The sequence below is a fragment of the Ailuropoda melanoleuca genome, chromosome 7 (genome assembly GCF_002007445.2).
Source record: "Ailuropoda melanoleuca isolate Jingjing chromosome 7, ASM200744v2, whole genome shotgun sequence".
Classification (NCBI taxonomy): Eukaryota; Metazoa; Chordata; class Mammalia; order Carnivora; family Ursidae; genus Ailuropoda; species Ailuropoda melanoleuca.
In genome coordinates, this window is record NC_048224.1 from 25,691,199 (window position 1) to 25,712,860 (window position 21,662).

The 21,662-nt window shown below is 38.4% G+C and overlaps 1 protein-coding gene across 3 annotated transcripts in view; it reads left to right on the top strand.

Moving 5' to 3' along the window:
* RECK (reversion inducing cysteine rich protein with kazal motifs) overlaps window positions 1-21,662 on the top strand; it is a 67,064-nt gene that overhangs the window by 13,953 nt on the left and 31,449 nt on the right. For 2 of the 3 annotated variants that reach the window (XM_034664107.1, XM_019799330.2), the window contains 5 exons: window positions 771-807; window positions 3,346-3,431; window positions 4,842-4,889; window positions 18,338-18,371; window positions 20,462-20,659. In XM_034664107.1, the coding sequence (XP_034519998.1) occupies window positions 771-807; window positions 3,346-3,431; window positions 4,842-4,889; window positions 18,338-18,371; window positions 20,462-20,659 (403 nt within the window). Of the gene's footprint in view, window positions 1-770; window positions 808-3,345; window positions 3,432-4,841; window positions 4,890-6,115; window positions 6,218-18,337; window positions 18,372-20,461; window positions 20,660-21,662 lie in introns of those variants that run through there. The other variant, XM_019799331.2, reaches the window with a different exon arrangement.

Consider the following 21,662-nt stretch of genomic DNA (forward strand, 5'->3'; position numbering starts at 1 on the left):
ACACAAATAGGTAGAATATTGTCTTTCATCTTTTATTGTTTATCCTATGATGTAGGGATAAAAATAATATTGAATATAAATGTATTACAGTCTTTAAATTTCATTATAATAGTTTATCTGGAATTTGGAATTTTACTCATTATTTTGATAATTTTATGAAAGCCATAATAACTTATATTATCTTATATTTATTTTGAATTTGAAAAGTTAAATTTGGGATAAGGGGAAATGTGTGACTTCTCATTATTCCTGTCTTCCCATTTTTTTGGTGTACTGTAGATACAGTGCTTGCCTGTCTGAATCATGTAACTTAAAATGTCTCCAGTGCTTGGGCCATGCCCAGTGTTCGGGATACTGGTGGGCCAGGCTGTGGAATTCTGAGCTTACATGAGACAGACTTTTTAGATGTGGTGGCTTGCATTATGTGAGGGGGGATAAATTGATCAAACAATTCTGACTGACTCATTTGCCTTTACTTGCTCTACAGACATTTTTGTCTTTGTGCTGAGAAACAGTGATTCCAGTAAGCATCCTGAGTACCCAGACACATCATTAGTGCTCTTAGGTGGGAAGATGGGAAAAGAGAAAGCAATATTTTTGCATCTCAGTTTTATTTTTTCTTCCCTGAATAGTTGCTTGATACTCATGTAGTCTTAGAACACTGACTATATAGAAACAAATGTAACCAAATTAGCTATACATAATTTCTGTATAAATTGTCATATTTAGGAGCTGGTTATATAAAAGCCTTTTGGTGATTACAATTTTAGGTTGAAATTTGGAGTTGTATGAATTCATCTTTGCCAGGTAAGCAAAGAAGTGTAACATTTAGCACTTTATTTTAAAAATTTGTTTTGTGATTGTAAAATCTGTGTCATAGTCCTGTAACCTAATGTATCCCCTTGAGTTCCTATCTTCTCTTTCTTGTAGGCACCCAAATTTTCAAATGTATAGTTTATTATCATTTACTCAGTCATTAACTGTGCTGTTGTCTCTACTTCTTCCATTCTAGTGGAACTGGTCTTTGAAAGAGCACCAGATCTCATGGTACCTAAATCTTACGGCCTTTTCTCAGTACTTACTCCCTTTGACTACCCTGCAGCACCTGGTATTATGACCGCTACCTCCTGTGACTCCACCTTGGCCTCATGACTTTATCCTCTCATACCTTTCCTCTACCCCACTCCCCCTAAGGACCTTGGTTATTCCTGTGTGTGGTCTTCTTCTCTTCTCTTTCCACACTTCCCCTGCTAATTGCGTTCCTTCCCAGAACTGTTAACTAGTCAGCCCTGGGAAGATAACCTTCAAATCTAAGTTGTCACTCACAACTTCTAGACACGTCACCAGGATGGATCTCTGCATCCTGGTGACAACTGAAGTACAAATTTAAAATCAAACTCATAATTGCCTATCTTGTGAATGACACTAGACTGGACTCCCTCAAGTTATCTTTAATTGCTTTTTCTTTTTAGCTCCTTTGACTCTGTCCTTGTAAAATCTTGCATCTGTTCTCTCTACTCCTAGTTCAAGCCATTATTATTATTCTCTGGGTATAGACTATTGTAACAACCTTGTAGCTGGTGTTTCAACATATCATAGCTGTCCTCCCCAGCTCCTTCCAAAAAACCCTCAAAAAACCAAAAATCTCCAGGGGGATGTCCATTTCCTTCAGAATAAAGCCCAAACTCCCTAGCCTAGCATTCACAGCTTTCCAGGATTAAAGCTTCCAGTCCTGGTTAAAGCCAGTGCCTTGGAAAAAAGGAAGTATATTTTATGTATCTCTGAACTCTAAAGGCTTTTACACTGTTTGAAGTTTGTATTTCAGACAAATTGGTCTATTTGCCTTCTGGGAATTGCCCATATCCTTGCTTGTTCTCCCAATTATCCCTCTACCTAATGTCCTGTAATTATTTATGTATAATTGATATCTCTGATATATGTAGATATAGCTGTATATAGACATAGCTCCATATGTAATCTCCATAATGGGATAAATCATATATTTTATCTGTTTCATAGCCCACATAATACCTAATGGAGTGCTTTGTACATAATACTGTAAACCCTTGTTGGACAGCAATAGTTTCTAGGAGGCCACTAGGTGTATGGAAATAGCAATATACTGTATTATGGTATAAAAGTTCACAGAATTTATGACCTACATTGATTCCATTCAAAATCATTTCAAAAATGTGACTGATTCTGATTCTGAATAAGTAGCATAGATTTAGAGGAAACTATACTAGGCAAAGGGCTAAATGGAAGTCTATTGCCTTTTGTACCATTAAAACATGTAGGGATACAGAAGCTTATGATATGCCGTATTTCTAGCCAGTTTTAACAATTGGGGTAGTTTATAATTTTGACAGCTTTGTCTGCAGGCCATTTTTTTACTTTTGTTTTTTAGCAGAATGCTTCTATTTGTTATATTAAGTCCTGGTTTCATTTGGAGAACTGTGTTACCTATTGCATTGAATTCTTGACACATTTCAAATGTAAATAATAATGATTTAGATGTGAATTTGCAGATGTATGTATTATGTATAGGAGGAGGAATGTGCCAGGAGGAATGTGCCACATGCCTATGAGCATATGTCTTTCCTCGTTTCATAATTGTTACTTGTGTCTCCTAATTTTATCCTAGGAGTCATTCATTGACATTTATACTTGCAAAAATGGATGTAAAAAATGCATTAGGACACTTTTTATAATTACATCACTTTTTGATATCACCGTAATTTGACTGGAGAAATAGCTGCTGTGTATAAATGGAAACAGAATAGTCATTTTGCCCCATAATTAAGTGTACTCACCAAAGTTAGTTCTTGCCCACAGGAAATGTTCCTGTCTGTCCTGTCTGTTCACTAAGTATCAGTTTCTTAACAGTATCATGGGTTTTGACACTATTCCAGGTATTTAATGTTTTGAAAGTAATAATCCTTATGCCCTTTTTTGTTTGTGTTTTAAGTTAAATTGGAATCTTTCCCTGTGATTCACAGTTTAAAAGTGAGGCAGGCCTCTCCTTGCTTTCCTTGACCTATGTGTTCTTGAGAGATACTGTCTATCCAAGAGTGAGGAGGATCTAAAGAGAGTTTAGGGTGGGCAGAGAGAAGAGAGAAAAAAACAAAGCACCTGATAATTCTGTTGTGGGTGCTCTGAGAAGACTGACAGCATTGGGAGTAAGGGTTGGAGGAGGGCCATAATAATTTTGAGGCCCTGCTATCTGAGTTAGTTTTCCTGTGGATACCTGCTTTGACTTTTAGTGAGATCCATGAACCAGTTTGGCATGCCATTTGTGTTTGTTACTGCTTATGACCAAAACATTTGAACATTTTGTTTTTTAAGGTGTGTTTAAGAAGTCTGATGGCTGGGTTGGCTTAGGCTGCTGTGAACTGGCTATAACCTTGGAGTGTCGACAGGCATGCAAGCAGGTAATACTGGGCAATCAGGCTCATAAGCAGCATGGAGTACAGTTTGAGTATTAGCCGTGTGTATGTCTTGGATTTTGCCCACCTCATACCTTTGAAGAGGTGACCCATAAAAGCTGCAAATTTAGCATTTCTTGCACAGGCCACTTCCTTTTAGACTTGCTGCTTTCTCAGTTATGGCTGCTGCATGTAAGACCTTCAGCCTTTTCTTATTCTTTCTTCTCTCTGCCATGCAAGAGAGAAGAAAGAATATTATAGGAGCTGAGGCCTTTTGTACTCTGCCTGTGGTCATACTTAGTCAGTGCTGAGTGACTCCAAATGGTTGTATAAATTTAGAGTATGCTTGGATGAGAGCAGATGACACAGTTGGCTTATTTCGCTTTCATCTTTCCTTCTCTCTTTCATCATGGGTTTACCCTGAACATGTTCTTATATCCCTTCTCTGCTCCTAAGGTGAGCATGACTCAAACAGTGAACTCTGACTTCTCTTTGATTGGGTAGATCTCTGATCCAATTCAAGTTAGGCCCCTGAGTTCTTCCTCACTGTGTGTATTTTCATAGTGGTTCCTCAGAGTGCTGTGGGAAAACTGGTCTCCTAGCTGCTCATACTCCCAAACTGGTGAGAGTAGACTTAACTGGGAAATTTAGGTGGCCTGGAAACCGTAGCTGGAAAGCCTCCTCTTATTTTCTTCTTTTAGTGACTTGTCTCTGGATCAGAGTATATGAGACATGGTGGCACCTTTACCTTCATACAGACCACTGTTCTCTTTAGCCTGAGCAACACTCTGAGCAGCACACAGCCTAGCAATCTGCTGCTCTTCTCCAGCCATTGAGATGAAACTGAGTTGCAGAGTATTTGAACTATAATGGGCTTAATGGGACGTAAAGAGAATTACATAAAAATAACTTTTGTTAATTGCCTGGCATAGCCTTTCCCTGTTTAGTTGCTCCCTCCATTACATGTGGATCTTTTCTGAGGAGATTGACTCTTAAATCAGTATGAGAATTTAGAATATAAAGGGTTAAAGAAAAAGCAAAATATAAATGCCCTGGCAGAGCTTCACAAGAAAATTTGCTACAGAGTGGAATTCAACTAAGAAAAAAGTTCTCTGATTTACATCTCCTTCAAAGTCATCTAGTTTCTGAAATAACAAAAGGACCCTGTTATTATGTGAGATTAAAGCCATAAAAGAGTGAAGTTTTAGCATATCGGGTGGGTTCTGGGGCTGATGTTTGTTTTACAGAACTTGTGTGAAATTTGTTGTATTTTAGGAACTTTTAAATATTGGAGCGTAAGACTTTCCTTGATGAAATAAAGAATACCAAACCAGCAAGTAACATATATTATGTTCTTTTTGTCCTGTGTTGAATCGCACATGTAGTAAATTAATGGAGAAATTTGTTATCTTTTAGGCATCTTCAAAAAATGATATTTCCAAAGTTTGCAGAAAAGAATATGAGGTATGCATTTTATTTAACAAATTTTGATAGACTATTCAGATATTATCAGAATTGATAAAACCACTTAAAATTTAAAAATAAATTCATTCTTACCTTAAATTGCCTTTTACTTTACAGAAAATATAGCCTTGACAAAATATAGCCTTGTCATTTACCTTGTTTAGAAATGTCATGACTTAAATTGACTTGTTGAAATTGGACATTAATTTTAGAGAAATGCCCTGTTAGTTATACGTGAATTAAGAAAATAAAATCATAAAGTTAAAAAAAATTTTTTTTAAGAAATGCCTAAATCACATATACAGAGGCTTTAACCTATAATGTATTCATGATAGCAACTGGTTGTACCCAAGGTTTTACAGTAGTTCTTAGGTTCCATGTCCTTTTTTGCCTCTTTTCCTATACCTTGACCCATCCAGGTATTCATCTTTATAAACTATCTCTAATTGAAAGAAGGAAAATCACACTGCCAGTGCGAGTAACTTCAAACTTTCCTAGCTCTTGCATTTGGCGGAGAAAGTACTAAATACAAAGGCTGTATTAAATCTGAAGGACTCTTGTCTCCCAGTGGTGGTTTTTCAAGCACTGTGTATCTAGATGGGGTAGTTCCTAGGGCAGGGGTAGAGGAGGTACTTCACGTCATGCAAATATGTACAGAAGATTGTCCCTGATGTGAAAAAGCTCCTCATTGGAGTACTTTCTTCAGTTTCTAGAACTCCACTATTAAATGTGACATTATTTTTTTTCTTAGTTTAAGACCATGCAGTTAAGGATACTTACATGCATACACTTCATTCATCATTTTTACCTATAAACATTGGGATTCCTTTGCTTTTAATAGTCTGTATTCTCTTGGAAAAGAAAGAATAGTTCTCTTAACACCTTCTAGATTATAGTTCTGCCTTTTTTTTTCTTTTCTCAATGCCTATAATTATATCTCTTGATTAATATTTTTACATTGGAAATATCTTATTTATCTTTTGTCCCTTTTTACTATTTGCTAAGTTATATCTGTTTCTCTGAAGACACATTTCCAAATTAACTGCCACTCTCCTCTGTTCTTATTAAAAGGAGACTTGCTGCAAAGAAATAAAAGATCTTTCTTTTTTTTTCTTATCTCTCTACCTTTGAAATAACTAGTTTTAGTTTCTCTTGAACAAAGTGGCTAACTGTGATAATTCCTTCTTTTCTCCCACATGATGTCTGACACTGTCCATCTCCTGTAGCCTGTCCTCCATTATTTTAGTGTGCTTCCTTCTCTTGTCTGGATTTCTGCATTGCCCTAGGAAGTCTGCCAGTATGTGTTGATGAAGGACGGGACAGGAAAGGTAAGAGAGATAAACACTGTCCTATGAGAGAAATACTAAGAATAGTTTACTTTTCCCAGTCTGTCCTCCTTTATTGGCCTAGAATTAAGCAACTATTTTCCAAAAATCTACATGGCCAGAGCGTTCTTTTACATATATATGTAAATATACATATGTAATATAAATTCGTTAAAAACTGACTCTATAAATTAGTCAAGATAATTCAAGACTCAATTTGATTTCTTATGTATTACTTAGAAATAAAAAGAGAGACAAGAGGGGCGCCTGGGTGGCACAGCGGTTAGGCGTCTGCCTTTGGCTCAGGGCGTGATCCCGGCGTTATGGGATCGAGCCACGTCAGGCTCCTCCGCTGTGAGCCTGCTTCTTCCTCTCCCACTCCCTCTGCTTGTGTTCCCTCTCTCACTGGCTGTCTCTATCTCTGTCGAATNAAAAAAAAAAAAAAAACTTTAAAAAAAAAAAAAAAAAAAAAGAGAGACAAGAGCATCTTAATGCTGAAGGAGGGTTCTGCATTATAAACCCCAAATAACATTCACTCTCATGATTGTTGAAGTCTAGTCCAAAGATGATGACTATTTGTTATAAAGTGAATGGGGTAAATATGGTGTAATATAACCTATTTTAACTGGACTGGTTGTTTATCAACACAAGAATAATTTATAAAACTAGTCTTTTAGTATCTTTTCCTTAACAATGGAGTGATCCCTGGAGTGAACTTCCAGATGTGTAAGCTGTTCCTTTGGCTTGCAGTTATAGGGGTTAGCATTTACCCTGCAGGATGGTTTTATGCAGTTTGATTGGGTATTCAGAGAGTGAGTAATTTTATTTGGAGGAGCTAATGTTTGTCTTTACTGGTAAGCTGCTACAGAATCCCTCAGGATTTCCTGAGAAATTTATTTGTATGAATAAAGTTCAAAAATTTTAATGACATTTAAAATTCTGTTTTGTTCTAACTAAGCTAAGATAAAGCAGTTAGTTGTAAAGCATTGTTATGTCTGATTTTATAGCATCTGGTTCCTTTTCTTTTGCAAATCAACAATTATTTATTGACTATAAGAGGCCGTTTTATATAATAGAAAGCATAAACTTTGGAGTTACACCTAACTTAGAATTCTAGCTAAGCTACTTATAACTTAACTTCAAATACTAAAGAATTGTATCTGAGTGAAGAATTGAAATATATACTGCACACATGAGGGCTCAGGGAAATTGGAGAGCAGAGTGAGCACGTTGGGATTTATCAGGGGAAACTTTGCAAAGGAGAAAGGCCTGAAAGGATTGGCATACTTTGGTAAAAAGACTGTGGACCAAAAGCATGTTAGCAAAAATGCACATGGCTTGTGCAGGGGACAGAAAGAAAATAGGCCTGTTTGGGGCTTAGAGTCTGTGCTTAGTCGGATAGGCAACATGGGACCAGATCCTGGAAAGATATTTTAGGGCTCAGCTCAAAATACCTCCCTTAAGTAGAAGGAGATGATGAAGATTCTAGTATAGAAGACCAACATAACAACTCCATATTTTAGAAAGCTAAAGCCTTAGTTGAACACATGCTAAGTTTTAGATCCCAGAGACCCCTCTAACTTAGCTAAAAGCTGGTAAGGCCCCAAACTAGGATGACAACAGTAGAACCAAGGATTCTGGAATAAATCAGAGATTTGAAGGCAGAATCCATCAATAGGATTTGTTAATGGTGGATTGAATATAGTAGATAATGTTCAGGAAAATATAAAAAAAAATTATTAGAGAATTGGGAGGTAGAACTGAAGAAATTATATGGACAAGCAGCACAGAAGGACAGACTAAAAGAGAGTTTAAGGGACATGGGAGATAAAGTGTTCAAATTGGAATACTAGAAGAAGAAAAGAGAGTATGGGACAGAGGCAATATTTAATAAGACCCAACAAATCTCCAGCAGGATTAAAAAAAAATCCATACATTACAGATATACCTCATAGCCAAAGATCTTAAAAGCAGTCAGGAAAAAAAGACATTGCCTTCAAAGGAGACTAACAGCTGATTTCTCAATAGCAGCAGAGGAAGCCAGACACAGTGGAATGATACCTAAACTGTTCTGAAAGAAAATAATTATCAGCCTAGAATTCCCTATCCAGTAAAAATATTTTTCAAGAAAGGGCAAAATCGGTATTTTCAGGCAACAAAAATGAAGAATTGCCATTACTGGACCCTTACAGGAAGTTGTAAAATACCTTTTTTGAGATGCAAAAGAAAATGAAAATGATGAAAATACAAAGTGACTAAGTTAAAACACACACAGATTGTAGAAAACAATAAGAATATATTATTCAAGTTTTTAAATAAGAGAAAATACATAGCAACACTAGCGTATATGTTAGGAGGAGAGTTTAAAGAAATTGAGGGGTATTGAGTGTTAAGTGTTTTTAAATGTAATAACCTATACCTCAGAGGTAGTTAGGAATACAGGACTAGAGGAGAGCGATCAGGCCCAAGTCAACCATGAAGTAACCCTTGAACCTTGAGAGTGAAAGAAAACTCGATGAAAGAGAAAGTGTTGAAAAAAGTGGAGAGCTAGATTTTGAAATTGCTTTTTCAGGGACCTAGAAAAGAAGGATCCAGATATCGATTAGGAGGACCCTACCTGTGTTGAATGGGACTGTTGGAATAAGAGATGTTCCAAGAAAAAGAGAACAAACTTCCTATCAGTGGAAATGTTCAAGCAAAGGCTTACTGGATTCACATATTGTGGAAGGGATTTCTGCAGTGGATGGGGGATTTGGCTGTTGATCTCCCAACTCTGCAGTTCTCTTTTTCTGACCTGTACGTAAGAAAGAGGACTTCCTTCAGTACTGATGAGTATTTTTTCAGAATCACACTTTTGATTCGAGCCACCATTATCAACCAGTGGCTTGATGACTCTGACAAGGACATGTTCAGGTGTTGTGGGCATGCTCAGATCTAGGTTCTCCATGCATTTTCACAGGCGTGGTCCTTGGCCCACCCAGAAATATTGGTCAGGCCACATGGATTCATAGATGTGGACCAGGGATGATAGTCAAAATAGTCAACAGCTGGAATGACGCAGGCACCAGCTGAACAGATGCTGGCTGTAAACCATCAGCAAGCCATACTCGTGCCGCTGTCTCGTTAGAGCCAATGCGCAGACTAGTTTGTGTTTTCTGTGAGTTGTGAGATATCTAGCATATCTTTTTTACATAGTCTTTGTCTGCAAGTTGTCTGAAAATATTTTCTTCTAGCCACCAAAATGGTGATTAAAAAAAGAATTTTGTTGTTCATAGTTTCTTTCTTGAATGTCAAGATAAACATTAACATGATGTGAGGCTGATTAATTTCCAGAGACTTGGCAATGGATGTAGAGTAATGGCACAAATTTTAGTTTTGGGTTCATAAATCTATTTCATATCTTTATGTCAGGCTTTACTGCCATTCTTCTAACACAGTGGTCATAAATATACATACCTTTTCCATTTGCTGCATGAGCCACTGAAATACAGTGCTACAGATTTTCATCAGACTTTTACATTTTTATTTGTCTCTTCTTCCTTTCACAGATCTTTCTCCATGCTTTTCTTTATATTCTTTTTAGAAATGTCATTTTCTATTCTCCTTTCTTTCTTGGCTTTCCACCCCTCCATTCCAGTATTTGATGTTACTTAAGATATAAAACCTTAATTAAGGAGGGTGAGAAACTATAAAGGAAAAGCACTAGGAGGTCTTTTTGTGAGGACTCACTTTTTTTTTTTTAATCTTAAGGCATTTAAGTTTTAAACTAAACAGTTGCTAAACAAAAGTAAAATAATGTTCTGTTCTGGAGTTCTGGTTCTGTGAGAATGCTAAGATAAAATTAAGACTCTGAGGATGTTAAAAAGAGGCTCTAAGAACCACAGGAACAAAGGTGGTTGGCCTTGTGAGTTTCAGACTCAGTTCTGTCAGTGCCATCCTGTCAACACACAGCTCAGTGCGTAGAGAAAGGTTCAGGTATGTGTTAATTTTTATTTTTTAAATAATCACATGTTCAAAATTCAAAATGGTGTACAATTAAAAGTCTCTTTTCAACTTCCTGTGCTATAGCCACCCAGTTCCTAGAGTCATTTATGCATATAAAAGTAAATATATATGTGGTTCTCCTCCACCCCCTATAACACAAATGGTCAAATCCCTGGGTGCTAGTGTTTGGTACATATTTATGTATGCCTGCATGGGCTGTGCAGTGTATTCTCAGGAAATGTCACAATAAAATATTCTGCTTTAAAGATTTCTATGTATTAATTTTATTTTGTTCCTTTTTCTCTCAAATAAACCTTGATTCTAGATTTACTACCAGAAGCATAAAGGAAAGGGATGAAGAAATAGCCCTAAAAATTTAGAGATAAGAAGGCAGGGATGTCAGGGCCAGCAGGATTATCTGGGTGGCTAGAGGCCTCTGATGCCTCGTGTGATTGGATCCGTTCTTCAGTGTTCTAAGAATACTCTAAGAATAGAGTAGACCATCTTGTATATCAGGTGATAGTCTAGGCTGTACTTAGTCAGCTTTGGGAAATTTAGCAAGAAGAAGAATATGGTACTTTGCCCAATCAAAGCCTTCAGGACTTAAATGTAAAGCTTCTTATAGTTAGTGCTAAGGAAACTCCAAGAATTGGCAGAATATAGTAAATAGAAGGCTGTGAATGGGAGGCTTGTGGATGATAAAATGCTATACCGAGACCCCGTGTCAGAGTAGGTATGAGCCGTTACCTGCAGCTGATGAGCTCCAAAAAGAGCGAAACCTATTAGGTCCTGCAGTACTGGCTTAAGATATAAAACCTTGATTATATGCCATCTGTATGTGGTTTTGTTTTGTCATATTTTGTATTGGAAGGGAATAACTCCTATTCAGTCTCCTGTGCTAGTGTGTTTCTCCTTCTAGTCCTTTCTTCTCAAGGGTCACCTGAATGAGATCATTCCAAAGGGAAGTTGGATCCAGTTTAATTAAATTGTGACCTGCGCTAATCTAAATGGCCAGGTTTTTTTCCCCCTAGGCAATCTCATCTACTCCCATAGTTTTAGTTGTCCCAGTATGACGACAATTCCAAAATTTCTTTGCTAACCTTCTTCTCTGAGTTCCTGAATCACTACTGAATATGTGTACTTTTGATGTTCAGTGGGCACGTCAAATCAGCCAAACTGTTATCTTCCCTACTTCCCCTTCTCTCCCCCACTGCTACACAGTGTGTGCGAGTGTGTTCGAGTGCACGCGCACATGTGAGTGAGCACACACACACACGCACACACACATATCCACAACAAAAACTTCGCATTTTTATACATTTCTTTTTTGGTTGTTCCAGTGCAGTCCTCCCAGACACGTAAACTAAAAGCCGAAGAGGTATTGTCTACTCTTTCCCCTTTCTCACCACCTACCGCAAGTAAGTGACTATCAAGCCCTAAAGACATGCCTTCAAAATCTATCTGAAGTCAGTCTCCTTTCCAGATCCTCAGTTACTGTCATCCCTCAGACCCCTATGCCACTTTTCTGGACTACAGTAGCTGCCCAGCTAGCCTTCCTATCTAATTTCTCGACCCTTATTTACTCTCTCCACTTCTCAGAGCGTGATTTCTTTAAAGACTAGATGTGGTCATGTCACTCCCCTCCTTAAAACTCTTCAGTGGCTCACCTGTAGGATACAGTCCATGTTCCTCCACCTGGCAAACTAAGCTTTTCTCCGTCTAGCCACTGTCTGTCTTCTTCCTTACACTTCAGCAGTATGCTACTTGTAATTTCCCAGATTGACCATGTGTTTTGTTAGTTGTAGTTGTACAACCTGTTTGTTCTACCGAGAATTCCCTCTCCTGGAATCTAGCCTATTACCCCGTCCAGTGGCATGCTGGAGTCAACTCCTACTAGCTAGGGAGAGCTGTTTGTTAACTACTCAAGAATTTTGCCAGCCAGTTTTTAACTCGAAAACAGCCATGATGGGGGTATTTTCACCACAAACATCAGCAAATATTACAAATCAGGACTTTCCCTCCACCCCCACCCCTGCAAAAGTTGGTCCTAGCACACCAATACTCCTGTCCAACTGGCAACAAACTTTGTCTGACATTCTGGCTTAGGTAGTTCTTTGAAACCTTTCCTGCCCAGCCTTCTTACTTCTACACAAATAAAATTGCTACTTCTAAACACTTTACAGGCTTGATTATAGCATTTTTCAACTTATAGTATAACTCTTTGTTTACATGTCACTTTTTAACATTAAACTCTTTAGTTCCTGGGGCAGAGTATACCTCAGTTGTCTTTGCATCTGTCATTCATTCACTTAACATTCACTGAACTGATAACACCAAACTGATACATTTAATGTGTCTCAGGCACTGTTCCCAGGGTACAGAGGTGAAAGGATTTAGCAACTGTCGGTAAGAAGCTCATAGCTAGTCCGTGGAAAGAGAGAAATTCAAATAGTTCATTATAATACAGTGAGACAAGTCCATTGCTAGAAGTCTGTACAAGACACATTGGAGCTTGAAGGAAAAAAAAACAACAACAACAACAACCCTGCCCAGTGTAATGGGAAAGTCTTCACAGAGCAGGTAAGGCTTAAAGGATGAACAAAAATTTGTTGCCTATAAATAGGTGCTACAGTTAGTATTTTTATAGATAGAATTTTTGAGTGAAATTTTTTCCATTCTGGACAGCTGAATTACACAAGGTTCTTTGTTTCAGAGTAAATGGCAGTTTTATGTGGAAACCTTGTGTAAATGTCTATGAATTAGGCATTCTCAGAATGAGTACAGGAGCACTGAATACTGTATCTGTTATCACAATAATGTTGTATAGCAGACTATCCCCAAACTCCATAGCCTGAAACAATAACAGTTTATCATTTCTTATGAATCTAAGGGCCAGGTAGGCAGTTCCGATCTGGCCAACCTTAGCTGATTTGGCTGGGCTTTCTCATGCTTCTGTAGTCAGCTCGCAGGTCTGCCTGAGCCTCAGGGCTTTAGGATGCCGTTGGCTAAGTCAGCTCATCTCCCCTCCATGTGTCTCTTCTAGCCCTTTAGGTCAGGCATGTTCCCGTGGTGGTAATAGGGGCACAAGAGAGGAAGTGGAAAGATGCAAGTCTCTGTGCAGGCCTCTGCTTGCCTCAAGCTTGTTACTGTCCACTTGACCAAAGCAAATCACGTGGCTAAGTCCAGAGTTAGTGTGAGAGAAATAGATAGAACTGCAGTCATTCTACCAAAACACTGTGCTGAGCTCTGTCCTAGACCTTGTGTTACTCTACAGATATTACTTGGCCTTAAATTTGCTTCCGGTTGGTTGGATGCTCTGGTGATAATGAGCAAACTTCTTTGAGCAGCCTAGACCTATTATTCTTATTTCAGTTTTGGGTGTTTTTATCCAACTCTTGAAATTATAGTTATTATTTGGGAGGCAGAAACTGAAGAATCACTCGATTAGCAATATCCATATCGTGATATTAAATCCTTTACATATTCTAGTCACTTAAACTTTTTGACTAAAAAGCCATGGTGTCCACAACAAGGAAGAAACACCTTGTAGAGGTTTAAAAACATAATTATTTAGAGACTCCTGGCTGGCTCAGTTGGTAGAGCATGTGACCCTTGATATTGGGGATGTGAGTTCAAGCCCTGCCGCAGTGGGCCTAGAGCTTACTTAAAATAAAAATAAAATAAGAGGTCAATTATTTAATCTCTCCAACTTAGCATCTGATGAGCTAGATTCTTCATATGAAATGCAAAACTTCAGAATGGGAGAAATTTCAGTCCATTTATGAAAAAGAAACATTTTATGTATCGAGGTGTTAAGAACAGAGCAACTCCTTTACTTTTAACTCGTAGCCTTGGGAATAGGGAACATTAAATAACATTTCATAAAATATACTCTTTTGGGTCTTTGTGCAGAAGTGATTGAAACATCCAAAATGAACCCCCCCCTTTTTTTTTTACAAGATTCATATGATCAATGGTTGTTTAGTTTTCATCATCCTCATCATTGAGACAAGTGGGCAAATGGAGAATTGTTAGAAAGGAAGAAGGGAATCCCAGAAATAGAAAAGTATGGGACAGGGACAGAAAATCCACAGAGCCAACTTCTGAGCAAGTGGTTGGACCAGAAGAATCTACCTCCCAGTTGCACCCCAATGACTCTTCCCCCAAAGGAGGGTCAGTGTGGCTTGCAGGGTCACTATGGTTCCTTTGCTTTGATTTTACTTTACTTTGATTTATTTTAGTTTTTCTGCCAGGCTTGCCCCCTGGTAACCTGCTCCCAACAGTAGGTGGAAGATCTTACTGCTATTCTCTAAAGCCAGTGGGAGTAGGGCAGGCAACTGGAAGTAGCTACCTGAGGAAAGATTTCATGATCAAGTATTTTTAAGAGAAATAGTATGAACTTTAATAAATGATTGTTGTCCCCACAATTTAATGTGCTGACTCTAAAAATAGGAGACTGTTAAAAAGAGATTAAAATGTGGACATAAATTCAACCTTGCATTGGCTGCATTCGGGAAAACAATCCAGTCTTCTTACAGTGTAGTGACATGAGAGAAAGTCTGGGTTCCAGCCCTGGCTCTGCCCTTTGTTTACTGTGTACATCTGTCTCTCTAGCTGGATAGCGAAGGCTTTTGGATTTGAAGATCTCTTGGGATCCTGTCAACTCCAGCACCCTGCTGTGTTCTTTGGGTTTCTGAGGTTGTGGTAGATCCTCATCTTGGTAACACTGTAATTTTTATCTATTCTAGAGTAAAATGAGCAGAGTGAGGGAGCTGTTATACGGAGGCACAGTGGGTATAGTAATGGCAAGAGGTCAGAAGAGGCTCCATGTCAGTATAAGGCTCAGTTACCTCTTTTGCCACCAGATGGCGACTAGACATTAGCAAGACTTAAGAATTAGCTTTAGCTAAGACTTAAATGTCTTAAGAAATGAAGAAATTGTAAGTACTATGGTGTAACTGAGTATGTGTATGTCTTTTTTTTTTTTTAAGATTTTATTCACCCATTTGTCAGGGAGAGAGCACACAAGCAGGGAGAGTGGCAGGCAGAGCAGGCAGAGGGAGAAGCAGGCTCTCCACTGAACAAGGAGCCCAATGCAGGACTCGATCCCAGGACACTGGGATCATGATCTGAGCCGAAGGCAGATGCTTAACCTACTGAGCCACCCAGGCATCCGTGATTATGTGTATGTCTTAAACCCTGTCAAACTAATCAGCAACAGTTTAAGCAGTGAAAAGGTAGAGTTACCTATGTTTTATACATTAGCTATAGTTACCTAAGGTATAGTTTATGCCTACTTATAGTTACTTAAGGTTAAGAATCCTTTATCAAAGAGGAGAAAGGGACATGATCAGAGTTTGAAATCCTGGTGAGTATAAAGTAAGCAAGAGAGAATTGATAAATTTATCAAATACTGATATACTTGAATGAAGGACCATTCTTTAAAACCTTAAAATTAATAAAGGTAAAAATGGAGATGTAAAGATGGTATTTATTAATACTAGAGGTACTGCTGTATGGAAATATAAATGTTTTTAGTTCACTAAATTAAGGTAAACCTATCTGCAAAAGGTCTATCAGTGAACATTAAGAGAAAATCAGAAGTGCTTAAGGAATATTTCTGAACTGTGGGTGTGACATCGAGGGAGACAGTTTGCCCTCCTTCTACCTCAGGGGTTGACAGACTTTTTCTCTAAATGGTCAGATAGCAATTGTTTTAGGCTTGCAGTTTATATGGCCTCTGTCTACTCAACTCTACCATTGTAATATGAAGTAGCCATATACAGTATGTCAACAACTGTTCCAATAAAACTTTATTTACAAAAACAGGCAGCAGGCAAGATTTAGCCGTGTGCCATAGTTTACCAGTCCACGTGTAGGTGACGGCTAGAGTTCTAAGCATTTCTCCTTTTTAGGCCTCCGTCTCTGGCTTTGGTTGAATAAGGCATTGAATTAGATGATCTCTAACATTTTTCAGGTTTTGTGTCCTTTAGTATCTCTCCCTGAAGCTAAGTGACCCACCAGGCCAATTCAGAATATTTCTTTTATTTGTAAGGTCAAATTTCTAAAAATCCAGCTTGAACAAATTTGTAAGTTTCTAGAACAGGGTTTCTGGACCTTGGCACTACTGATGTTTTGGCCTGTTGTCTGTTGTGGAGGAGCTGCCATGTGCGTTATAGGACGTTTAGCCGCATCTCTGGACTGTTCTACCCATCAGATGTCAGTAGCACACACACTCCTCCTCCTCCATACCACATGTCCCCTGGGGAGCAGCACATCACCTCCAGTTCTCTGGAGACTTGTATGAGTAACTGGAAGACCGTCAAAACTGGAAATCAGGCCATTTGACCCAGGATGGCCACCGAGATAATAAACACATTCCTTCAGGTACAAAAAAGCCAAGCCCAAAAAAACAGTTAGTTTATTAGAAAAAGAAAGAGAATGAGAATCAAAGGGGGCTGGAAAGTTAGTAGTAGATTACTTTTTATTTTATTTTATTTTTTTGAGAGAGAGTGAGAGAGGGATCGGGGTGGACGGGTGAGGATAGGGGCAGACATGGAGGGAGAGAGAGAATCCTAAGCAGGCTCCACACCCAGCATGGAGCCCAACTCGAGGCTTGATCTCCCAACCCTGAGATCATGACCTGAGCCGAAATCCAGAGTTGGACGCTTAACTGACTGAGCCACCTAGTGCCCCAGTAGATTGCGTTTTAATATTGATTTAGATCATTTTATGGAAAGTGTTCCTAAAACCACTGAACCCAAATAGATGGCTATCTATAACAGGTAGGTAAAAAGTTAAACATGGATGAAGAGAGATCTAGAAAAGATCATTAACACCAAAAATATTTACTTTTCACTCCTCCTGTCACTTCAGGAGATGTCTAGCAGAAAGAATTCATACTGGATGAATTCATTAGCCCCTATCTATCAAGTCTGGTTTTTTTGTTTTGTTTTGCTTTAAATGGATAAATCAAGTATGGTTTATTTCTACAGTAGAATATTATTTAGTGGAGAAAATGAATGCAGTGTAGCTTCTTCACACAACTACGCAGATGGATCCTTGAAGGTAGATTTTAAATGTCAGTAAAGCTGGTCCTTCAAAAGTCCAGATCGCATAGCTGGCTTGTGATTTAGCTACAACTAAAAGCCCAAGTCATCTCTATTCAACTGTAAGAGCACTTGATTTCCATCTTCCTTTTATTTATGCCCATATTATTTCTTTGAGGAATTCATTCTCTTCCAATTGTAAGGGATATTAATCATAGCTGACAAGCCCTGAATATCCAGGTGGCTTTGAACAGGAAATTTTTTGATTTTGTCTTATTTTGCCTCTTATTTTCTTTGCAGTGACTTTAACACAGTGTGGTATTTTCTGAACAGTGATCTAAGAGCTCAAAATGCTAATCCTAGTCTCAGGCTCTGCTTTTGACTTGCTCTGTGACCTGGGGCAGACTCCCCCCTGCTGAGGAAAGAGTAGAGATTCCCCAACTTCCCAGGGTGGTTACATAGGAATCATCTTATTATTTTTATTTTAATTCCAGTATAGTTAATATACAGTGTTGTATTAGTTTCAGGGATACAATATAGTGATTCAACAATTACATAAGAATTATCTTTGAAGCCTTGTTTAATATGTAGATTTCTGTGGTTCATGTCCAGATTCTGATTCTGTAGGGTAAGGCCTAGGAAGCCCAGGTGATTGATTATAGCAGTATTTGAGAACAATTAGAGATGATCTCTAAGGACCTTTCAACTCTAAAATGCGGTGGTTACATGAAATCTCTATTTCCCTAAATGCCTTTTATTATATAATCTTCTGGGAGCTCTTTTATATACTGCAAGAAGTAATTGAGGTTAATACATTGTACGGTACCCCACATACACACACAGGTACAGCTTTGGTTTGCTGTAACATGATCATCTTATGGTTCAGGATGACAATCTTGACCCCCCAATAATTGTGTTAGAAGATGGTTTCCCTTTTCACCAGGGTGTCATCTCAGCTTCTTTGTCTTCATCCTTGGATTTAGAGAAGAATTAAATAGCTTGATATTCTGATTTCCATGTAAACATAAAGTGGAATAAAATTAGAAATTCTGCCTGGTGGTTAACTTGTTTGTTTTTCTTTAATTTACAGAATGCTCTTTTCAGTTGCATTAGCAGAAATGAAAGTAAGTATATTGCCAATGGTTATATGAGCAGACCAAAGAAAAAACACAGTTTACAGAATACGATTTAGCTGTTGCAAGTATTGCCAAGACCTGGCATTATGACATGGGCTGTTAGTAAGCTGCCGTAAGGCCCAGCAGGATTCTGATAAGCTTTCCTTGGTGGTGTTTAGGCTATTCATGAATTATGACAGTTGCTATGTCTTAACTGCAGATTTACAAAGCAGATACTACTGTTAGGTAGGAAGATCATGTCCTACTTGAGTAAATAGGACTACTTGCAGAAATCAAGCATTCCCAGGTGATACAATGTAGCACTTCCCAAGGACTGCCTTTCAGTTCAGCAGACATTTACTGCCTACTTGCTCTGTGGAGACAGACACAGGATGAGATAGTGTCACTGATAAAAGTGATGTGGGAGCTTAGAGGAAGGAGGGATCACATCCTACAGGGGTGATTAGAGGAGGCTTCGTGGAGTTGGTAGCTGAGCTGGGCCTTGAAGGATGGACAAGATATGAACAGTGGAGATGGGAGGAAGGGCATCCCAGGTGAAGGGATAGTGAGAACAGTTGTAGCTAGGAAAACACAGCTGAGGAACAGAAGTGTTGTTTGGGTTGGCTTGGCAGTTCAGTGTATCAAAGTATGATAAGAAACATTAGCTGGCTATACTTTATTCTAACCCTCTCTAATTAGGGCTTAATTCACAATTTCCAAGATGTTCTTCTCACAATAATCTCTCTCCTCCCACACTGGTGAGGAAGCCAGCCTAATGGAGGAATCAGAAGATGGGCGTCCTTGGCTTTTTCTCCTTGTCTCTTCTGTCCTCAGTATTCCCCACCCCCACCCCTCAGTTTATCCTAAGGTTAATGGTGATAAATGTAGCCATTAATTATTCTTTGTGTTGAAATTGAACAGTTCAGCAATGAGCACAGTGTAGTAACTGTAAGTTAAAAACAGGTGGCACAGTAAGTGTGAAACAGTTTCCTGGTACAGGAAACAGGCCTATCCTGTGTCAGTTCAATCCTAGTTTAATTTGTCTATAATTTTATCCTTGTCATTGTTTCTGTAAATTGTCTGAATTCCCTGCTCATTCCTTGGGTAGTGGAATTCACAAGAAACCTGATTCTGGTTCTTCCATAACCTCTAATAATTAATTTCCTACCTGCCTTTCTCTTACCAGTTTTCTGCCATACCTCCACCTGGGTTCCCTTCAGCCTCCCACAGACCCTCTAACCTCTCCTGTGTGGGTCTCTTCCGCTTCCCAGTATAAATCCTACATCTGCACCCCCAGCCACTCATCTAACTTCCCCCAGATACCTGAGATGGTCCCCCTTGATTTCTAAAAATACACAAAGCAAAAAAGGTATTTCAAATGTGGGTTTTACTTTTCATTATTAAAGCAGGTCATCTCAGTTGTGAGGTAAAGACTGTTTCAAATTAGACATGTTCTTAGAGATGTTCAAACGGAATAGAACTTTTGAGATTTTTTTTCAAGGAACACAGTTATATAACTGTCAAATTTATGAAATGAGCCTGGCATCTCTCATTTTTTACTGGTCCTATTTTATAAATGGGAAGCATTTAGGGTTTGGTTTTATTTTGGTCTTGTTTGCCTTGCTTGGTTTGTAAATCTCCACAAATCTAACATGGAAAGAAGCTGTTCCAGTGGGTCTCAGAATGGGCAGTATTGGCACTTTGGGAGACAGTTCTGGTTGTGTGAGACTGCCCTTACGTCGCAGAGCAGTTAACAACCCCGACCCCATGCACTAAATGCCAACAGTAGTCCCCAAGCCATTGTGAAAACCGGAAACATTTCCACATGCCTCCAGAATCTCCCAGAGGGGTCGTACTGCTCCTGCTGAGAACCACTGTGCTAGATCGACACTGACAAATAATGACTCTCTTACATCAGTGAGCACCTGAATGTCCTCTTGGCTTATGCCTACAGCGGCGCTGATTTAAAGTACTTGTCTTCTGTGCCATGGCTTTATTTCTCAAATTCAAAAAGGTACATATTATTCTACCAATATCATGATGATTTGTTAGCAAATGGCTATTTCTATTTCAATACCATCTTCTTTTCTCCCCCATAGTGGGCTCAGTTTGTTGCAGTTATGCAGGCCATCACACAAACTGCCGAGAATACTGTCAAGCCATCTTTCGAACAGACTCTTCTCCTGGTCCATCTCAGATCAAAGCGGTGGAAAATTATTGTGCCTCTATTAGTCCACAGTTAATACACTGTGTGAACAATTATACCCAATCTTATCCAATGAGGAACCCAACAGATAGTAAGTAAAATGGACATATTCCTTTCATTTCAATCTTTGGAAAAATCATTTATAAAAAGGAAGTAAATTCTTGGGGCGCCTGGGTGGGTCAGTCGGTTAAACGTCTGACTGTTGATCTCAGCTCAGGTCTTGATCTCAGTCATGAGTTCAAGCACGGCATTGGGTTCCACACTGGGTGTGGTGCCTACTTAAAAAAAAGGAAGTAAATTCTTGTAGATATCTGCAGTCTCAGTCATTTGGGAAACACCAGACTTCCTTTGGTGTTTAGATTTGCCAGATTGGATATTATTATCACTGCTGAAAGGTGCCAAGAAAGGTAGAGCTGTCAAGGGTATGAGGAAGCAGGCACTCTTTATTCCGTGGATGGGAGAATTCATTGGTATGGATATTTTGAAGGGAAGTTGGGTAATGACTATGAGAATTTCAAATGATCATACCTTTTAATCTAGCAATTCCATTTCTCAGAATTTATCTTTCAAGAAGACTCATACATTTGCAAAAATATATGTACACATGTAAAGGATGTTTGCTGCAACACTGATGATAATGGAGAATAATTAGAAATAACCCAAATACCCATCGATAGGGTATTGATTAAAGTTGATGGAATAAATTATATATCTGTATAATAACAATACTTTATAACCAACACAAAGAAAAAAGTATGTTTACATAGAAAGACGCCCAAGATAAAGTAAGCAAAAAAAGTCAGGTTTCAGAACTGTACAGTACGATACATTTTTAGTTATATACCTGTTCCAGTTTATGTTTTTATCATGAACAGTTACAACTTTTATAATAAAAGCATCATGAAAATGAGGAGAGATACCGATACTTTTGAATATTGGCCTCCTCATGAATCTGCACCTTATGAGGTCTTCAGGGTCTCAGCTTTGTACAACCTGTAATCCATTTTTTTCACTTAGAAGTGAACAAACTTTAAACAATTGATAATTAACCAAACTGACAAAACACAAGATTTATAAGCCAATGCCAGTGTTTC